The 17,501-nt window shown below is 40.5% G+C and overlaps 2 protein-coding genes across 20 annotated transcripts in view; one reads left to right on the forward strand and one right to left on the reverse strand.

Moving 5' to 3' along the window:
* The window catches only part of LOC122766468 (calcium/calmodulin-dependent protein kinase type II delta chain), a 557,529-nt gene that overhangs the window by 433,876 nt on the left and 106,152 nt on the right, over positions 1-17,501 (reverse strand). The gene's annotated exons all lie outside the window — the stretch shown is intronic.
* On the forward strand, positions 1,339-17,128 carry rab1ba (zRAB1B, member RAS oncogene family a). Its single transcript, XM_044021387.1, has 6 exons — positions 1,339-1,674; positions 6,748-6,820; positions 6,935-7,030; positions 9,948-10,043; positions 10,806-10,937; positions 11,663-17,128. The coding sequence occupies exons 1-6, from the start codon at positions 1,661-1,663 to the stop codon at positions 11,855-11,857; spliced, it is 606 nt and encodes a 201-aa protein (XP_043877322.1). The 5' UTR covers positions 1,339-1,660; the 3' UTR covers positions 11,858-17,128.

The following is a 17,501-nucleotide window of genomic DNA, read 5'->3' on the forward strand; positions in this document are numbered from 1 at the left end:
AGTAAGTAAGTGGGTATTAATGTTATATATTTTCTATTTTTTATATGTATAAATTATATTATATGTATTAATTATTTTTACATTTCATAATAAACTACACAACCCAGTATTGCAGTGTTTTTCATTTTATTGGAAGATGCGTTCAAGGTCAACTGTTTTTTCCCATCACTTATGTGACATTTGAGATTTCAGAACGTGTCACGTTGTCAATAAAACTACAAAATGAGATTTCATGCACAAAAAGATTACAAAAGTAAATGTTTTATTATCTCATTCTCAAAATTAAGCCAAGAACAACATGAATTCAACCCGGTGATATGTCGGAGTGTCGTTTCTCCGTCGACATGTGTTCGTCCCTAAACGCACCGTGTGGCGCAACCGGAAATAGAATTGTGAAATCGCTTAACCGACATTTAAATCGAGCACTTGTGATTAACGTCAGTGCGACTTCAGCTAAAAATCAAGGCGTACATTCGGTTTTACTCCCACGATCATAGTTACGTGCTTTACGTTTTCACAAGAGGGGGATCCGGTTTATGCTACGTGTTGACGTTTAGTCTGATCCTTTTTTGTATAACTTTATTGAAAAGAATTTTGATGTACAAACGCTAAAATACAACAGGAGAAAGAAAATGTAGGGCGGTACTTTTTTAAAAGGAAATCACCTTGAAACCCGATGAAACTGGGGGACTTTATTGATCTCACATTGGGAAAAATCGACTCGTTGCAGTGTAAAGTTCAGATAAAGGAAGAAGAAAATAAGAGGGATATGAAATGTTTTTCGGCCACATGTATACGCAAATAAATAATGCAGATGCGTTTGTGTTGGCACATATTAAACACACATTCTTATAAATTAAATAGCAGCATTCTGCACATAAAGAAATACACCAACAAGTCGTAGGCTGAAGCTCAAGCTTATTGACCTACCATAAGTACTAAAAACACTCATCTCCAGACAATGTTAAGTTTGAAAAATGTAGTACTTAATTAAAACCCTTAACTGATTAGCAGTTGTTCTTGAATATAATAATTCCATTTGGCAATTGTAATTAAAACACAATTTGATACTTAATATATATAATAACTGTAACCTAATATATTATGGGGGGGTTGAAAAAAAAAGTATATACATTTGGGATAATATCATTTTTTGAGAACTTAACACTTTTATATGACATTTACCACACACAATCAATATGTTTACGTCTTCATTTAAAGCGCTGCCTTTCATGTTCGAAGTACACAGCGAGATTCATACGTGTAATATTGACATTTAGCGTAAATGTCCACGATAAATCGCTTTTCCTGAACGTGCCTCTGTAGTGCCACGTCACCCCACGTCACTACCGCACCTGCGCGGCCATCTTGAGCCCCTCGTAAGCAACGGCCACAGAGAAGCAGAGAAAAAAGGCACTGAAATACACCAAGCTAACCGGACCAAACTGGGATATGTTCGCTGGAAATCGAGGATTTATGAAACTGTAAAGGTCGAATACAGAGGAACGAGCAGGAAACGGCAACATCGACGGTTCAACAGTCATCTTAAGTGCCTCGGATACCCGGACATTCAAGTATTTTCTCGTTTTTTTGCCGGAGTAGGAAGGAAGAGTCGAGTCACCGACAGTCAGAAAAAAAAACACACAACCGGAGTGAAACCATGAATCCCGAATAGTGAGTTTTTTTTCTACATCCAAACGCTTCGTTGCGACGCCATTTCCGATGTGTTGTGGAAGCATATTTAAAATATTTGCGGTTAATGGCGTAACCCTGTCCAAACAGTGTTAGCTTAATTGCTCTGTCGTTATTGGCAAACATTAGCTAGCTAGCTGGCCGTGAAACAGGGCGCGGACAGCTTCTTCTTTAATGTGTCACTCTCGCGGACGTGTTTTCACGAGACGTCAGCTGATTGCTCGCTCGTGCCTCGGTGTGTCGGCGCTGACAAGCGACCTTTTCACGGAATCGACGAACGAACGAACAAACGAACGATCCACCGTGTATGTCTCTGTGTGTGTGTGTGTGTAACCGGAAAAAGCGTCCACGACACCGTTTTAACTCTCAAATAACGAAATGGGAACGTTTAGCTTTGCTCGAACAATAAGAGAACACGAAGTAGTCGAGTGACATATGTGAGATGGTTGACCTATAACCTCGATATACAGGCCAGCCTGTTGTTTTTATATATCGAATTTATCGCGTAACATTATTTAAAAACCTCCCACTAATATTAAGTTGATCATGTGCAAAGTCTATAATGGAGATAATATGAACTGTAAATATTTCATGTGATTTACTTGAAAATGCTGTTCATCTGGTCTACATGAAGTCCTAGTGTTTTATTTTGAAGTGCCACAAGGGGGAGCCTTACTGTCGGTTATCTTGCCAAAGCTCCGCCCCCCAAAACATGCGTGTTTTTTGTTGTTTGTTTTGTCCAACATCAAATTTTCACACCTTTTTATGCTAATGTTATGTAACTTAAGTAAATTAGTTCCTCTTTATCTGTAAATGTTCAGAAAATGCTAAACACCAGCTGTTCGCTTGTGTCTTGGTGTGTTGGCTCTGACAAGCGACCCTTTCACTGCGTTGTCAAACAAATTATCTAGCATGTGTGTGTGGACCCAGGAAAATCGCCCACATTGAGCGTCAACACAGTTTTAACTCCAAATATCAAAATGGGAATGTTTAGGTTTGCTCGAACAATAAGAGAACATAATGTGAGATGGTTGACCTTTAACCTTGATATACAGGCAAGCCTGTTGTTTTTACAGTCGATTTTAATAAATCAACCCCTCCATTTGAACTAAGATACAATTAATGCAGTGTTTTTCATAACATTGCTAAATCTGTACCTATTTATCTGTCAAATTTCTTTAAAAATCTAACTAATGTGCTACTTATGTTTTTACTTTATGAACTATATGAAGACGGACATAATGTATGTGGTTTTAGAGTTAAAAGCAGGTTTTTACAACTATACTACTATTACTAATACTATTGTGATAATATTGCGATATTTTGGTCAGGATAGTTGTGAATTTTATTACTTTCTTATGCCTACATCAGACACAGTTAATCTACCAACATGTAGCGTGTTAGCTCCAACATTACTCATGAACACAGAGTTGACTATTTGCATGATTTATAGATTAGCCAACACTAAGTGTGTACAGCTGTGGTTGGTGCCATATTGAAATGTGGTCACCATTTCGTGGAGGCATATTTTTAAAGAACGAAATATTTAATTTAGCTTCAGTGTAAACATCCGCTTCCATGTCTAGATTAGCTTGTCTCCATTGCAGAGCATGTTGGGGCTGAGGTCAGATGATACGGCAAGTTAGCAGATGTTTGACGGCTGAAGTTAAAGGACACCCACCGGTCTGTCACTGAATCCCTCTGTTGGTGGTGAAAAGCAGCAGCGAGTGTCCTGCTGTAACCGACCACTGATGCCTTTTCTTCTGAATCCACATTTTAACCCTGTCTGACCAGCTTAGCTAACACCCCACTCCCTTGGCAGATAATCTTTGTTTACCTGTGTGTTTACACATGCTGTATGAACTTCTCTCTGCTTAAATAGGACTTATTACAGCCCTGCCTCTCTGCACTGTATCATCATAGACATAGTGATTACACTGGATCTGAGGCGATTATCCACCGAGGTCCTGTACTGCTTTTTATGAAGGTGTAACTAATAGATTTAGAAGTAATTTGCTAATCCTTTATAGACCAGTTTAGTACTTATTAACAGATTGGTCTTGGTTCTTCTCTAACGCATCATGTGATGAAGGATGTCTCTGAACTACAATATAATTAAGATCTTACATCTACAGCTTTTGTTGTTGGACAGCCCCTTCCTGAGTCTTTTAGCAGTGCTGTTATGAATGGACTAGGGCTGCATCTAATGATTTTACTTTCATAATCCATTATTTCATGGATTCATTGATAAATTGCCTCACAAATTAGAAGTTGACGGTCATAAAAGGGAGAGAAACAAAGGGATATTTACATTCAAGCAGCTGAAATTATAAAACTCAAGTTTATTTATTTAATAGAAAACCTCTCCAAATGGTCAAATAAGTTAGTGAGTAATGTAGTAGTCGATTATTAACCTGTTAGCCAGTCAATGTTGCTAAGGATTTATGACCTATTTGCATTCATTAACCATACTCATTAGGGCTGTAACGATGAATCGATTACATTAATTGACAACTATTTTGATAAGCGACTAACCCTTTTTGAGTGTTTCGTTTTCAATAATTAATCCAATCTTTCTGATTTTTCAACTGGATTATTTGCTCCGTATAACAAAGAAATCATTAATAATTGAATAGTTTACGAGACATTCGAGAGCATCATCGTTTCCAGGTTAAGTAAACACCGATCAGCATTTTCTGACATTTTACGGACTGAAACAAGTACTCAGTTAATGGAGAAAGTTGTTGACAGGTTCATCAATTATGAAAATAATTGTCATTATTATTGAATAATAATGATTCACATAGTTTTAGTATTTAGTTGTTGTTTCTGTACATCCTGTGGTTCCTCATCCACATGCCCAAAAACATAAAAGGTCTTGAAAAGCTAAACATTTGCAATTTCTAGTGAAGATTTAATCTTTTTATGTAGGAAAAAGCTGTCTGTAATTGTCGACAATTTTACAACACAGTTAAAGCCACTAAAGCTGCTCTCTGTACGACCTGTTGTCTGATCAGACCCTCAGTTTTTACACCACCGTAAGCCATGTTGAAATGAGAACTGGGCTGATTGCAACACTGCCTCCTCTGCTGCTGCTTCCAGCATTAGTGACATAATGTCAGGTGATCGAGTGTCTGCTTGTGATACACGTCAAGTCTCAGTTTCCTTTTTGACACAAGAATAGCGGCGGAGCATTGGCTAATTCTCCGGAGTGGCCTGTGCCGTGTATGACATTCCTTGTGAGGTTGTTTTTCTTTCAGTCAGTGGATCTTGTGGCGAGTGGGAGAGGTTTCCTTCTGTGTCTTTGGGAAGAACCTGTACTAACAAGCAACAAAGTCTGACATGTTAGATTTGATTGTGAAATCATTTAGTGACAGAGCTACACAGAAGTGTCAATTTCATTATTTTATTTAAGTTGTCGCTTTGTTTTACACACTTCATATAATATAACATGTGCGAAAATTGTGGAAAATGTCTATCACTGTCTTACCCAAGTGCTTGGCGTCAGGTATAGGCTCCAAAATAAGACAAAGGCCTGAAAGCCAGCTCTCATTCCAGGGCCAGATTAACCTGCTGGAGCCGCCTTAGGGCACAAATCAGCTGCTTACCCTCCCATTGTTTATTATACCAGAATTATATGAGGCACCAGAAATTGCTGCGTGGTAATTAGCATCACCGTAATTGCCTCCCACTCTTGGGCATAGTCTATAATATGATATGTGATGTCACAGGGTCATAAGATACAAGTGAAAGTGAAATAGTTTCCTCCTGTTACAAAAAAAAAAACAATTTTCATTTTGTGTCTCAGAAGGGGACAGGGCAGAAACGACTCCATAGATTTATTGAAAATGTTGATTTATTATAGTTGCAACAATGATGTTTCTTTTGAATAAAACACAAAAAAAGCATGATACTGTCTAACCAGTGCTGCTCTCTGTCGACCATGTGCTCTGTATCACATGCTTATCCACTTAACTGTGCAACACATACACGTCAGTGAAGTAACTTGTATGAGCAATCCCTTCCACTTTTCTTCTATATACGATTCTCGGGCTGCAACTCAAGATTATTTTCGTAAATCTGTTTAACAGTTTTCCCCGTCATTTTTAAGCATTTCTTTGTTATATGGAGCAGGAAAACCAAAAAAAAATCACATTTTGTTTAATAATTTAATTATTAAACAAAATATATATTTAATATCTTCGTTTTTCTAATACTTTCTTACTATTTAACTTTTTTTTTTTTTTAAGTCTGCTGATGTGATGCCACATATTTCCCCCGCAAATGTCACCTTATCTTTTTGACCCTCATGCAATGTCACAAAAACAGGCATATCTGTTGTTTTCTGAAATGTTAAAACACGGCCGAGCTAACTGCTAAGTCCCGACTGTAATTAATGAATACATTTAATTTGCGTTGGCTCAAACCAGTTGACAAACACTAAACCTGAGGCCTTGGAGTCTCTTAAAGGTGAACTGGATAACGTTTTGAAGTAAACTTGTCATTGTGGTGTTAAAAGGGATCACTGTTAGTATTTATATTAGTTCTCTGTGAGCTTTTCTCTCACTATGCGACAGTGAGACTCTTATACACTTGTGTTATTCTCTCTCCAGAACAATATAGAAAATATAGTTTACTTGGTATCTGCCATGTTTTCACACACAACATAAAAACAACATCTCCATCGGTGTCCCTACTGGCGCCTAACTACCCCTGCCCTCTTTAATTTGTTTTTATTCTTAACAAATCCCACAAAATACTGTACATTCTACAAATATTGGATCTGTTTTGAAGCCACAGAGCAGCATTGTTGTCCATAACTATAGCAATCGCATGAGTGAGCCTCCCAAGTCCCGACTGCACTGCTCTTCCTTTGTTACCAGGTCACACACACTGTTTATTTTGACTAAGTCCCCCACACACTAATTAGAATGCCATAGTTGACTGTGAAACATGTGTATTGTTTAGGTTTCAGCCTGGTTTGTGTCGAGAAGACTTGCAGTGAGTTTTTAAAATGTCTGCCCCCTTTTGACCTTTGCTGTTTTGTTTTCCCAGTGATTATCTGTTCAAGCTCCTCCTCATCGGAGACTCTGGAGTAGGGAAGTCGTGTCTTCTGCTGCGTTTCGCAGTGAGTAGTCGCACACTTTTCACACATGTTCCACTTGTTGCTCGCGGCTGATCCGTCCTCCGTGTTTTACCTCGCCCTGATCCCGTTGCTTTTCCTCCCTCGCTCGTCTCACAGGATGACACCTACACGGAGAGCTACATCAGCACCATCGGCGTGGACTTCAAGATCCGCACCATTGAGCTGGACGGTAAAACCATCAAACTGCAGATTGTAAGTATATACGCCCATAAATACCTACTAAATTGTTGTTAATGTCACATTTTTTAGTACAATTATTAGTTGGGAGTGCTCTGTCAGCATTTTCAACTTTAATGTTTTTTATCTATAAGTTGATGAATTTGGGGTTCTCTTAGCTGGAATCAGGGTAATCAATGACTGATAATTGATGCTGTTATTTTTGTTTGTTAAATGTTTGTTAAAGCCAAAATGTGTGTCAAAATATCAATTTAGATTATTATTATAGAATTATGGTTATGACCTGATCTTTATCACATCTCGCAGATCTGCACAAATATCACACAGTAATCTGTCTAAAAAAATGTTTTTATAACAAAAATGAGAAGAAAGATGTAAAAATGACCATTCCCGCTGATATCGCAAATCTTATCCTGTAAATTCCTGTCAAAATGATCACAATTACATGTGACATATATTCAAAGTCGTTCAGCCCAAATATTGAGCTGCTTTTCTTTTTCTTTTCCGTCTAATAAAATATAACTGTTAAATGATAATAAATAATATTAAAAAAATTGCCTTACTGCAGTAACCGTCTGTCTGTCTCTCCAATCTGCAGTGCAAGGATTTACAGTATTTTCATCCAAAATAATGTATAAACTATAAAAATTGGGAAATATCAATCAGATTACTTCTAATCTAATCTTCTAATTTGGACGCTGTCGTTTTGACAGATTTGTAGTTTTTGCCTCCTGTCAAGTTCATGAAAAACATTCAAATTGTGACGATTTGTATTTTTGTTGGCCTCTGTCGTAAATGTCATGTCAGCATATGCAAAAATATGAAATTAAAAATACAAATATGTTATATGACCTAATAAATATAACCAAACCTGACCTCAATTAGGTTTTCAGTCTCACAGGTCGGGCTGGTTTTTCACATGCTTCAATACAAGCACATGCAAACTTCTCTTTGGCTCCGACACAACACATTCGGACTAATCAGTAATTGGATCCAGTTTGAGTTGAGGGAAAAATGCCTTCCCTTCTCTCATTCGACATTATTGTTTGTTAAGCTGCTGTTTTATTCACACGATAAAAAAAAAAAAAAGCTCCCTGAACTCAGTCCACCGGTGGTTTCCTGTTGTTGTTATTTTATCATCATCATCAACGCACCTGGTGTTCTTTTTTAATTTTTTTTATTTAATGTAATAAACCTGTGACCTGCAGCTCCTGACAACCTGTAAATGTTTGGTGTTATATGGTTTTCCTCGTGTTTAGAACTCTATTCACCGGCGTATATTTCACATACGTTATATAAAAAGTGTACAGCTGCTTTCTGTGGCTTACCCACACGCTCTCTCCTCCTTTTCTACTCACTCTGACCTCTTACAAAAAGACCAAAAATATCCTGAAAGGGACAAAGGTCTAAATGAAGTTCTGGGTGTTTTCCTGTACCCTTCAAAAAGTTCCTACTCAGATTAACTACTTTTTAAATTTCTAATCCTGCAGGAATTTGAAGTTGTTATGCAACATATATTTGATTTAACCTCAGAAATGACTCCATGTGATTCACTGGACCAGACGTCAGAAAAAGTGACTCATAAATTCCCATACTATTCAAAAGAAAAACCACCACATTTTACAAAAACGCTTCACTAAGCACAGTCTGCCGAAACATGGGCTGTTTATTTCGGCTTTACGAGAGCAGAATATTTATTATATTGCATATATCATTACTTCTTATTTCATCACGAATAAAACTAAAATTAAATATTCCCTTGCAGGAGAGTCCAAACTAACACAGGCAGCAGTACATGGCACAGTCACATTATCAGCAAATTTTCAACAAAATCAATATTAAGTGCAATCAGGCAGAGAAAAACAAACATCTATAGCTATATGTTTCTGCCTCTTTGAAAGAGCCTTCAATTTAATTTAATTTAATTTAATTTTGGATTGTTCCACTCAAAGGGAGCCATGTATTGCCGCAGTGTGGCTAAGTGAGGAATGTCTCAGCACAAATGTTTTCATCAGTTTAGGGGTTTGAAAACAGTGGTTCCCAAACCTTTTATGTCCAAGACCCCCACTCCAATCCGAACCCCTGTCCACGCACAGGCACCAAAACGAGTATGTGCAACATAAGCAGCAGTTGTAGATTTTAGTTGCTATTCTCGGTGTATATCAATTAAAAAAACATCCTGGGCTTCGATGAAATCCAAAAAAATTGTTTGGTCAAAGAAGTTCAGTTAATTTAGGTGATACCAAGTTCTGATGATCCAAAGGAGTGAATAATTGTGATTTTCTAAATGTCAGTCAGTCATCATCTACCGCTTTATCCTCCACCAGAGGGTCGCGGGGGGTGCTGTGCCAATCTCAGCTACATCGGGCGATAGGCGGGGTACACCCTGGACAGTTCGCCAGTCCATCGCAGGGCCACACACAGCTAGAGACAAACAACCATTCATTCTCACACTCACTCCTATGGTCAATTTAGAGTGTCCAATTCACCTAATCCCCACGTTGCATGTTCTTGGACTGTGGGAGGAAGCCGGAGAACCCGGAGAGAACCCACGCACACACGGGGAGAACATGCAAACTCCATGCAGAAAGGCCCTTGTTCCAACCGGGGCTCGAACCCGGGTCTTCTCGCTGCAAGGCGAGAGTGCTAACCACTACACCACCGTGTGGCCCATTTTCTAAATGTAATAATTTTAATAACCTCAGAGCAGACAAAAATCCCCTCCATGATAGCCCAGGTTGGGAACCATTGCTTTAAAAGATGCACAAAAGACAGTATTAGACTGATATCATTATCAGTGGACACTCTAGGTTATTATATCGGTACTGGACAGGAAAGCATCATTTTCCACTGCATGTTACTGTCAAACACGGGGTTTGATTTCATGGTTCCCTGTGATGAACAGACGTCTAACCACTCCTCTCTCTTTCAGTGGGACACTGCAGGTCAGGAGAGGTTCCGCACCATCACCTCCAGTTACTACCGTGGAGCCCACGGCATCATAGTCGTATACGATGTGACGGATCAGGTGAGTTGCTTGTTGCGCAGCCAAACAAACAGACTTGTCGACCCCATTGTCCTAGCATTTAGCATGGCCGTAGCATTCAAAGGCATGCGAAATGTGAGCAGCACCATAACAGCAAACATGTGAGACTCTGCAGATCAGCAACGCTGCGTCACATGTCCTGTGTGGCCGAGGCGTTGCGTCATTGGTCAGTCGGTCACGTGACACTTGGGTCATTTGCTCTTTCAAAATAGATTGGATTGAATGGCTTGTAATTGGTAAACATGGGGCACGACAGGCTGGGTTTGACAAATAGAGCAAACATTAAAAATACCCACAAACCCTGGGTTCTTTTAATAGAAGAGAGTCAACATGCGAGCTGAGGGTCGGACTTTCCTTTACCACACAGCAGGTGATTTTAAAGCAAATGAGCTTCTTTTAACTTTGACTGATAAGTTAAAGAGACGACAGTTTACATTGTTCACTATTGGTGTTGTGTGGATACTGTTCAAAATCAGTATCCATTTTCAAAAACTCCCAGGTTGTGAAGAGAGACGTGTACCACCATAGTCATGTGACCTTAATGTGAGCGAAGAAATCCAATGTTGGCTACGTATGTGGACTTATTTTATGATAGAATTAGAAACAAAAAGGTAGAACAGATTAGTGTAATTAAAAAAAAAAAAAAACCCAGATATTCAAGGCTGTGATGACCAAATGTTCACATCTTTGCTGTTTGTTGTCGTCGTCGCCGCGCTCACATCTGCCCTTGTTCCCACCACGCAGGAGTCCTATAACAACGTCAAGCAGTGGCTTCAGGAAATCGACCGTTACGCCAGCGAAAATGTCAACAAGCTCCTGGTGGGCAACAAGTGTGACCTGACCACCAAGAAAGTGGTGGACTACACAACAGCGAAGGTATGTGTGTTTGCGGGGAGGAAAATGTCAATGGAAAAGTATCAACGTGGCCAAGACTTTTGACCATTTTAGACAATTTTCAAGCTGTGACTTGGAGTGCCCTGTAATAGTTTGGACGCATTTGAGTGCAACAACTGATCATGTAGTGTAACTCATTCATTCCCAAAGACTGAAGAAGGGTCATGAGATATTTTATAAGAAACCAAGCTGTAACTACTTCAGACAGTCGCTTCTAGGTCAGTGGTCTCAAACTCAAATGACCTGGGGGCCGCAGAGAGTCTAGTTTGGCCAGTAAGGGGCCTTTTATGATGACATTTCACATAATTCCAAAATAAGTGTTTGTTATATGGAATGATAAATAGTTCACAATATAAATGCATTTATGATGCAAAATTAATCTATTAATGAAAAAAAAATAACATACAGAATACTGGCCGCATGTATTTGATTGGCAGGGCTGAGTTTGAGACCTCTGTTGTAGGCAGTAGATTTTGATTTTTAACTCAAATTTCTCTTGAAAAGTGATGTTGAAACAAAATGTGAATGTTCTGTCACTTTAAGGACTAAACCAACACTTACATTTGAAAAGGGAGATTGCGGTTCAACAGTGATAAACGACCGTCCATGGGGACAAAATACCTCCGTTTGCATGTTTTGGTAGACGACACCACAACCGTGTCATTGAAGTTCTTAAAACCCCATGTCCTCTCTCCTTCTCCTGGCAGGAGTTTGCCGACTCTTTGGCCATCCCCTTCCTGGAGACGAGTGCCAAGAACGCCACTAATGTAGAGCAGGCTTTCATGACCATGGCCGCAGAGATCAAGAAGCGCATGGGCCCCGGGGCCACCGCCGGCAGCGACAAACCCAACCTAAAAATCGAGAGCACTCCCGTCAGGCAGTCCGGAGGGGGCTGCTGTTAAAGGACCCCATCCTCCACCTCCACCATCTCCACACCTGACATCTACCATTCTTCTCCTTCTGTGTCACCCCCCCCTCCCCACCTCCCACGACCACCATCACCACCTTCATCTCTGCCATTCCCACACCCCCACCATTCCGCCATGACAACCCTGTAACCGACACCCAGCTCTCTGACCCCTCCTCTCTGCCCGGTCGGCTGAGGCAAACGGAGGACTTGGACTGTTGACGTGCGTTTAGATCAGAGGAGAGAATTGGAAGTTTGCGAGGGTTAATTTGGGCCTGTAACGCTCATCAAATCCCAGAGAGAAGAGGAAGAAGAAGAAGAAGACGAGCGGTGAGTGAGTGAGGGAGCGACAAAACCAGACACTGAGGCAACTTCAACTTTCTGCCAGGAGAACAGACAGAAAACAGAGACGGTAGAAGATTGATATTGATTCAGAGTGGAGTGAAGGCAGAGGAAGATTTTCCAGATACCACACGCACGCACATACATACATACATACTTACATACGTACACGCGCACACACACACGCACGGCATAGTGGGATGGGGTGAGGAAGCCTTTTGGTCAAACTCGTTTTCCCTCAGACTGTGTCTATTTTTGCAGATTTCACCTTAAAGACCGAATCATACTTTCCTCGTCCACGAGTCCGTAGAGGTCCACCTGATGTAAATGTCACCTGTCCACATCCGCGATAGTCCTGCGTTTTAAAAAATAAATAAATAAATGAATGTGACTGCGCAGGGACGGTGCGTGTCGACTGCGCACGCGCCGCCAGGTTGGACGTTTCTGTGGAATAGACTAGAATAGAGTAGAAGATCAGTTTATGCACGTGTGAAACTCCACATCACCGGGAACCGTCATTTTATTATGTATAGAACTGTTAGCATGTACGCTTAAACATGCGCGCGCCCGACTCTCCGCGGACTCGGATCGCGGAAAGTACGCAGAGGCCTTTTATTCCTCCAGCTCCCCCTAGTGTCCATTCACAGCCCCAGACTTTTTAGCTTATCAATCAACTTCTCAACCCCACACACACACACAGCTCTGTACACAGTGTGACGTGCTCACTGCTAACAGTGACTCATCGTTTTTGCCATTTACAGTAAAAGTGTGAGTTTTTGGACGACAGGACCCTCGCCCGGAATCGAACCTGTACAGACTTTAGCTGTAGCCTCGTGTACGAGAGAGTTCCCGCGTTCAGCTCGTTCCTCTGACTGATCCCACTATTCAGCACGAACAGAACCGTCTTATTTCCCCCTTTAGCCTCCGCGTTTGTGACTAAGAATTCTTTCTATGAAGCAGATTTGTTTTCTTAGTAGTTTTTTTTTTCCTCTCAAACTGGAACCACAGCTACTTGCGTCTTTTTGTTGACACAGTATGCAATGACGCCGTCGCTACAATTCAAAAAATCAAAACAAAACAAAAAAACCACGCTCTGTCCTCAAGTCATAGAGCTGCGCCGCGTGGCCAAAATCTCTATTTAAAAAAACGTTTAAAATCGGCCACTATCGCAATAACTAGATGGTTAAATATTGACTTTAGTCCTTAGTGAAAGTTGAAGGAGCCAATTTATGGTTTTAAAACTATTTATATACAGAAAAAAAGTCACATGTCTGAGGTAAAAAACATTTAATAGCAGTTAATGTGTTGTGTCTCAAAGTGTCTGCACCCGTGCATAAACGATCAGTATATTTTAGGGCTGCAATCAACATAATTGTAATGAGACTGCTTTTCAAATTGTTTTGTCCATGAATGATCATTTCTTTGTTTCCTGGAGCAAAGAAACCAGAAAATATTTCAAACTGATTGATTGTCCGAAATCGTCTTATTATTGCAGCCTTAACACATATTGGACCTTTGTAATATTGATAGAAAATAAGAGTTTGCCCTCACACGCCATGATTGACAGATACCAATAAAAAAAAAAAAGTGTGACTCGCCTTCAGGACTGAAACAGGACTTTTTTTAGACTTTTATTTTTAAGCATAACAAGGCTTTTTAGTGCTTAATCGCAACAGGAAAAACCACAGTAAAACTCTCTAAAATGATAAACGCATGATGAAACAAAAGATGTGATCGTACGCGAGACAACAACAGAAGTTTGACAGAAGTGTTACAGGAGGTGGAAGAGGAGCGCTGTGGATGATCTTTATGTCGTCAAAGCTTTGCTTTTTCTTCCTCTCAGTCCGCTCTCGCAGGAGCGATAACGTCACGCGTAGAGAGAGAGAAATGTGACAAAGTCCTGTAACATTTAGCACAGTGACCTGCTGGAACGACACTAATATTTACAGTCAGAGGGCAGAGAGCATTGAACACACATGACGTGTATTCACACAAGTGGTTGTGTGTGTGTGTGTGTGTGTGTGTGTGTGAGAAGGGGGCGGGGCTCTGAGTTAGACATTCTGTCAAATGAAAACAATGGGGCAATATTCTGCATTGATCTTATAATAACTGTTTTATCATTGTTGTAATCTTTTTTTTTTAAAGTCTTGTGTTTTTTTTTTTGTTTTTTTCTTCCCCACCGACACTCAATGGACGATGGAGACGGACTCGTGCTCACGCTCCAGGTGTCATGTTTTTACGATGTGGGTTGACACGTGGCGCGCGTGGGCGTGTCTGTCGGATTAAAGGGTGGGAGGGGCTAACGGGTCAGCGACAACTCGAGCTGCTTTTCCTTCCTCCCCCTGCAGATTGGGACCCGCTTGTCAAACATAGATCTCGTCAGGTGTGGACACGTGTGTCTCTTTATGTCCTCGATCAGTTCTGCTTCCTCATTAGTTTGCTCCACTTTGTGCCTCTTGTGTAGATTTTTTTTTTTTTACTTTTTACTTTTTTAATGATTGAATTTTGATCATAATTAGGTCAACATTTTACACCTGCTCTGTTCTGCACACACTCACAGTTGAGTCAGAGAGCGCGTTTGCACACCGGGATAAAGCTGTTGCTTTTTAATGAAGTTTAAACCCCGCTTTCTGTCCCCCGCTCCTGCAGAAATCAACTCGGACCGACTTATTTCTCCCCCCGCCCCCCCCGCGATGCTGTACAGTGATCTCACGAACACTAATGCCTTTGAAATTCACCTCCGGTTGTTTAGATAAATAGATGTAATTTGTTGTTGTGTCCATAGATCGTATAAAACACAGATCCAGCCTTTTAACCAGGCTCTGATTAAACAAAACTCATGTCTGTCATACTTAATCATGATTAACTCACATTTCCACCACATTCTATGGAAAAAGTTGGAAAAGTAAGAATTAGAAGCTAATTTCCCCATAGACTATTGGAGTCGGCCTCACTTTTCAAACCAGAGAACTATGTCCATTTCTTGTGTCTCAACTCGAGGCTCCGCCTTCTTCAGAGGTTGCATTTTCATGGATGGTTACATGTCCCAAGGATTGGTTTGCTCGGCGAGTAGGCGGAGCTTGAGTTAAGATACGTGGACACTGGCGAGACTCTAAACAATCCAGTTCTTCTAAAGTCAGGCTTCTTCACTGAGTTCTTCACCATGAAGTCTTGGAGAAAACCAGTAGGTAAACCCTGATGAGCGACTAAAAGTTCTGAAAATGACCCTACGTCACACTTTTGGCACCAAAATGAACCACATTTTTTTTCACTTGGTGACTCGCGCGATCATCCTGTAACGTCTCTTCCAGAACTTTAACCACTCGCCCAGTTTCGCTCGGCTCTCGTCGCGCAACCGGGCTTTAAAGGACTGTGACGTAACAACTTGTGTAGAGTTGGTCAGAAATGTTATTTCTGCTAAAAGTAAACCAGTTGCACAAATGACTTCTTCTAACTGAAAGGAACGACTTGGGAACCGGGAGATGGAAGTTCTGGAAGTAGATGGTAAAGAAAGACGTTTAGGAAACCACCAGTAAATCCCACTGCACAGCTACAAATCATGACCGCCAACGGTTGCCATAGTAACGCAGGTATAAGGCTGTTAGTGTGTGTGTGTGTGGGGTATTCCAGGGAAACGGGAGGAATGTATGTGAGGGAAAAGCCTCCTGCTCTGCTTCTCTACATGAAACCTGATCTGACGTACTCTTGCTTTTTACCCTGTTTCAAAAAAGAACTGGAAAACATGGTGGCGTTGTTGTTATCATTACTATTATTACTATTATTATTATTATTATTATTATAGATGCTTTTAAGTAATAAATATACTGTTCTAGAGTGGAGTTTGCCTCTTGTTGTAATCTGTGGTTTGGTCGTTCACAGGAGGGAGATGCACTTTGGCTGTAGTTGTAGGTTCAGGGACTGACTGGTCTTGGGTTTTCCGCTGTGACCGGATATGAACTCCCAAGTCTCCTCGCCGGCCGACCGTGTCGCTGCACCTTGACGAGTTCCTTAAGCTCCTCCTCCACGCTTGGCTGCTTGTCCCGGGCTCAGGTACAGCGCCACCTTGAGCCGCTGAAAAATTTCAACAACCCTTTCTGCTTTATCGTGTTCAGTGTGACCACTAGGGGTCACACTAGTTTTGACGGTGGAGGAATTTCATATATCGTTTGGCCGATATATGAAATGTCTCGTTCTGGCCACAAACCGAGAAATCATTTGGGAGAAAATAAACCGTAAAATATTTACCCTTTTAAAGAATCTAAAAAAAGGAGGACTTGTTTTAATCGTGAAAAATAAACAAACTGATGAACCTATAATCAAAATGGTTGACGGTTAGTGTGTGTGTGTGTGTGTGTGTGTGTAAGGTCGTGTGTTAACATTCCTCAGATTTTTTTGGACACTTGTTGGAATCCACACCTGTCTCACTTGAGTCGATGCAGAACAAGCAGGTCTCTCTCTCTCACACACACACACACACACACATATATATATATATATATATAAATATATACATATACAGAATAATTAGAGCTTCAGTGACTGAGTTCCTTTTTTTTCCGTTTTTCCTCCTTTTCCCGACGTCTGACGTTCTAATGATTTTAATGTGTTCATTGAAGTCTATACTGTGTTGTCTCGTCTATGGACGTGTGAGGGTCACATGGATGGGTGGGGTGGGCGAGGGGGCGGGGCTGGGCCGGTAGGGGGTGAGGCTTTTGCTTATGAATGTGATTTTTTTTTTCTCCCCTCCTTTTTTCTTTCGGTTTTTCTCTTTTTTCTTTTGTATTCTATTCTTCGGGGTTTGTTTGTTTGTTTGTTTGTCATTTGCACACTTGTTCAACGCTGTTCAATGGCTTCATAAAGGCACTCACTTCTAGGTGTTTGTTAATAAAAAAAAAGGACTGGGCAGGAGCTCACCTGTCACTCACCTTCTGTCCTCTTGTTGTTTGGCTCTCTGATTACTTCTCATTTCAGATAATACCTCGTTTCGTTTCTTTTTAATGTGGAATGAAGGATATTTACATGCGTTAGAAACAATTGGATTGCCTAAATATACGGCTATGACACAAATAAGTAGGCTTACACTTAAAGAAGTGTTATTAAGTGAAAGCCAAAACCAGGAAAAGCCATCACAGATACCTTTTATCACAATATGGTGATACCCACAACAAAACAATATCATAATATACACCACACGTGTGTCTGCGTAAGCCTGCGATGTCATAAGAACACGTTTGCTTCTTTTTTATCTCACTGTCAAATGATCTTTTCTGACAGGAAACTGCTCGTTTGTGTCTCTC

This window comes from Solea senegalensis, linkage group LG3 (assembly GCF_019176455.1).
Source record: "Solea senegalensis isolate Sse05_10M linkage group LG3, IFAPA_SoseM_1, whole genome shotgun sequence".
NCBI classification, from domain to species: domain Eukaryota; kingdom Metazoa; phylum Chordata; class Actinopteri; order Pleuronectiformes; family Soleidae; genus Solea; species Solea senegalensis.

Bases quoted from the DNA above. Each gene is read 5' to 3' on its own strand.
- rab1ba (XM_044021387.1), top strand. The intron at 7,031-9,947 runs GTAAGTATATAC...TCTCTCTTTCAG, and splicing joins AAACCATCAAACTGCAGATT to TGGGACACTGCAGGTCAGGA. The intron at 10,044-10,805 runs GTGAGTTGCTTG...CCCACCACGCAG, and splicing joins TATACGATGTGACGGATCAG to GAGTCCTATAACAACGTCAA.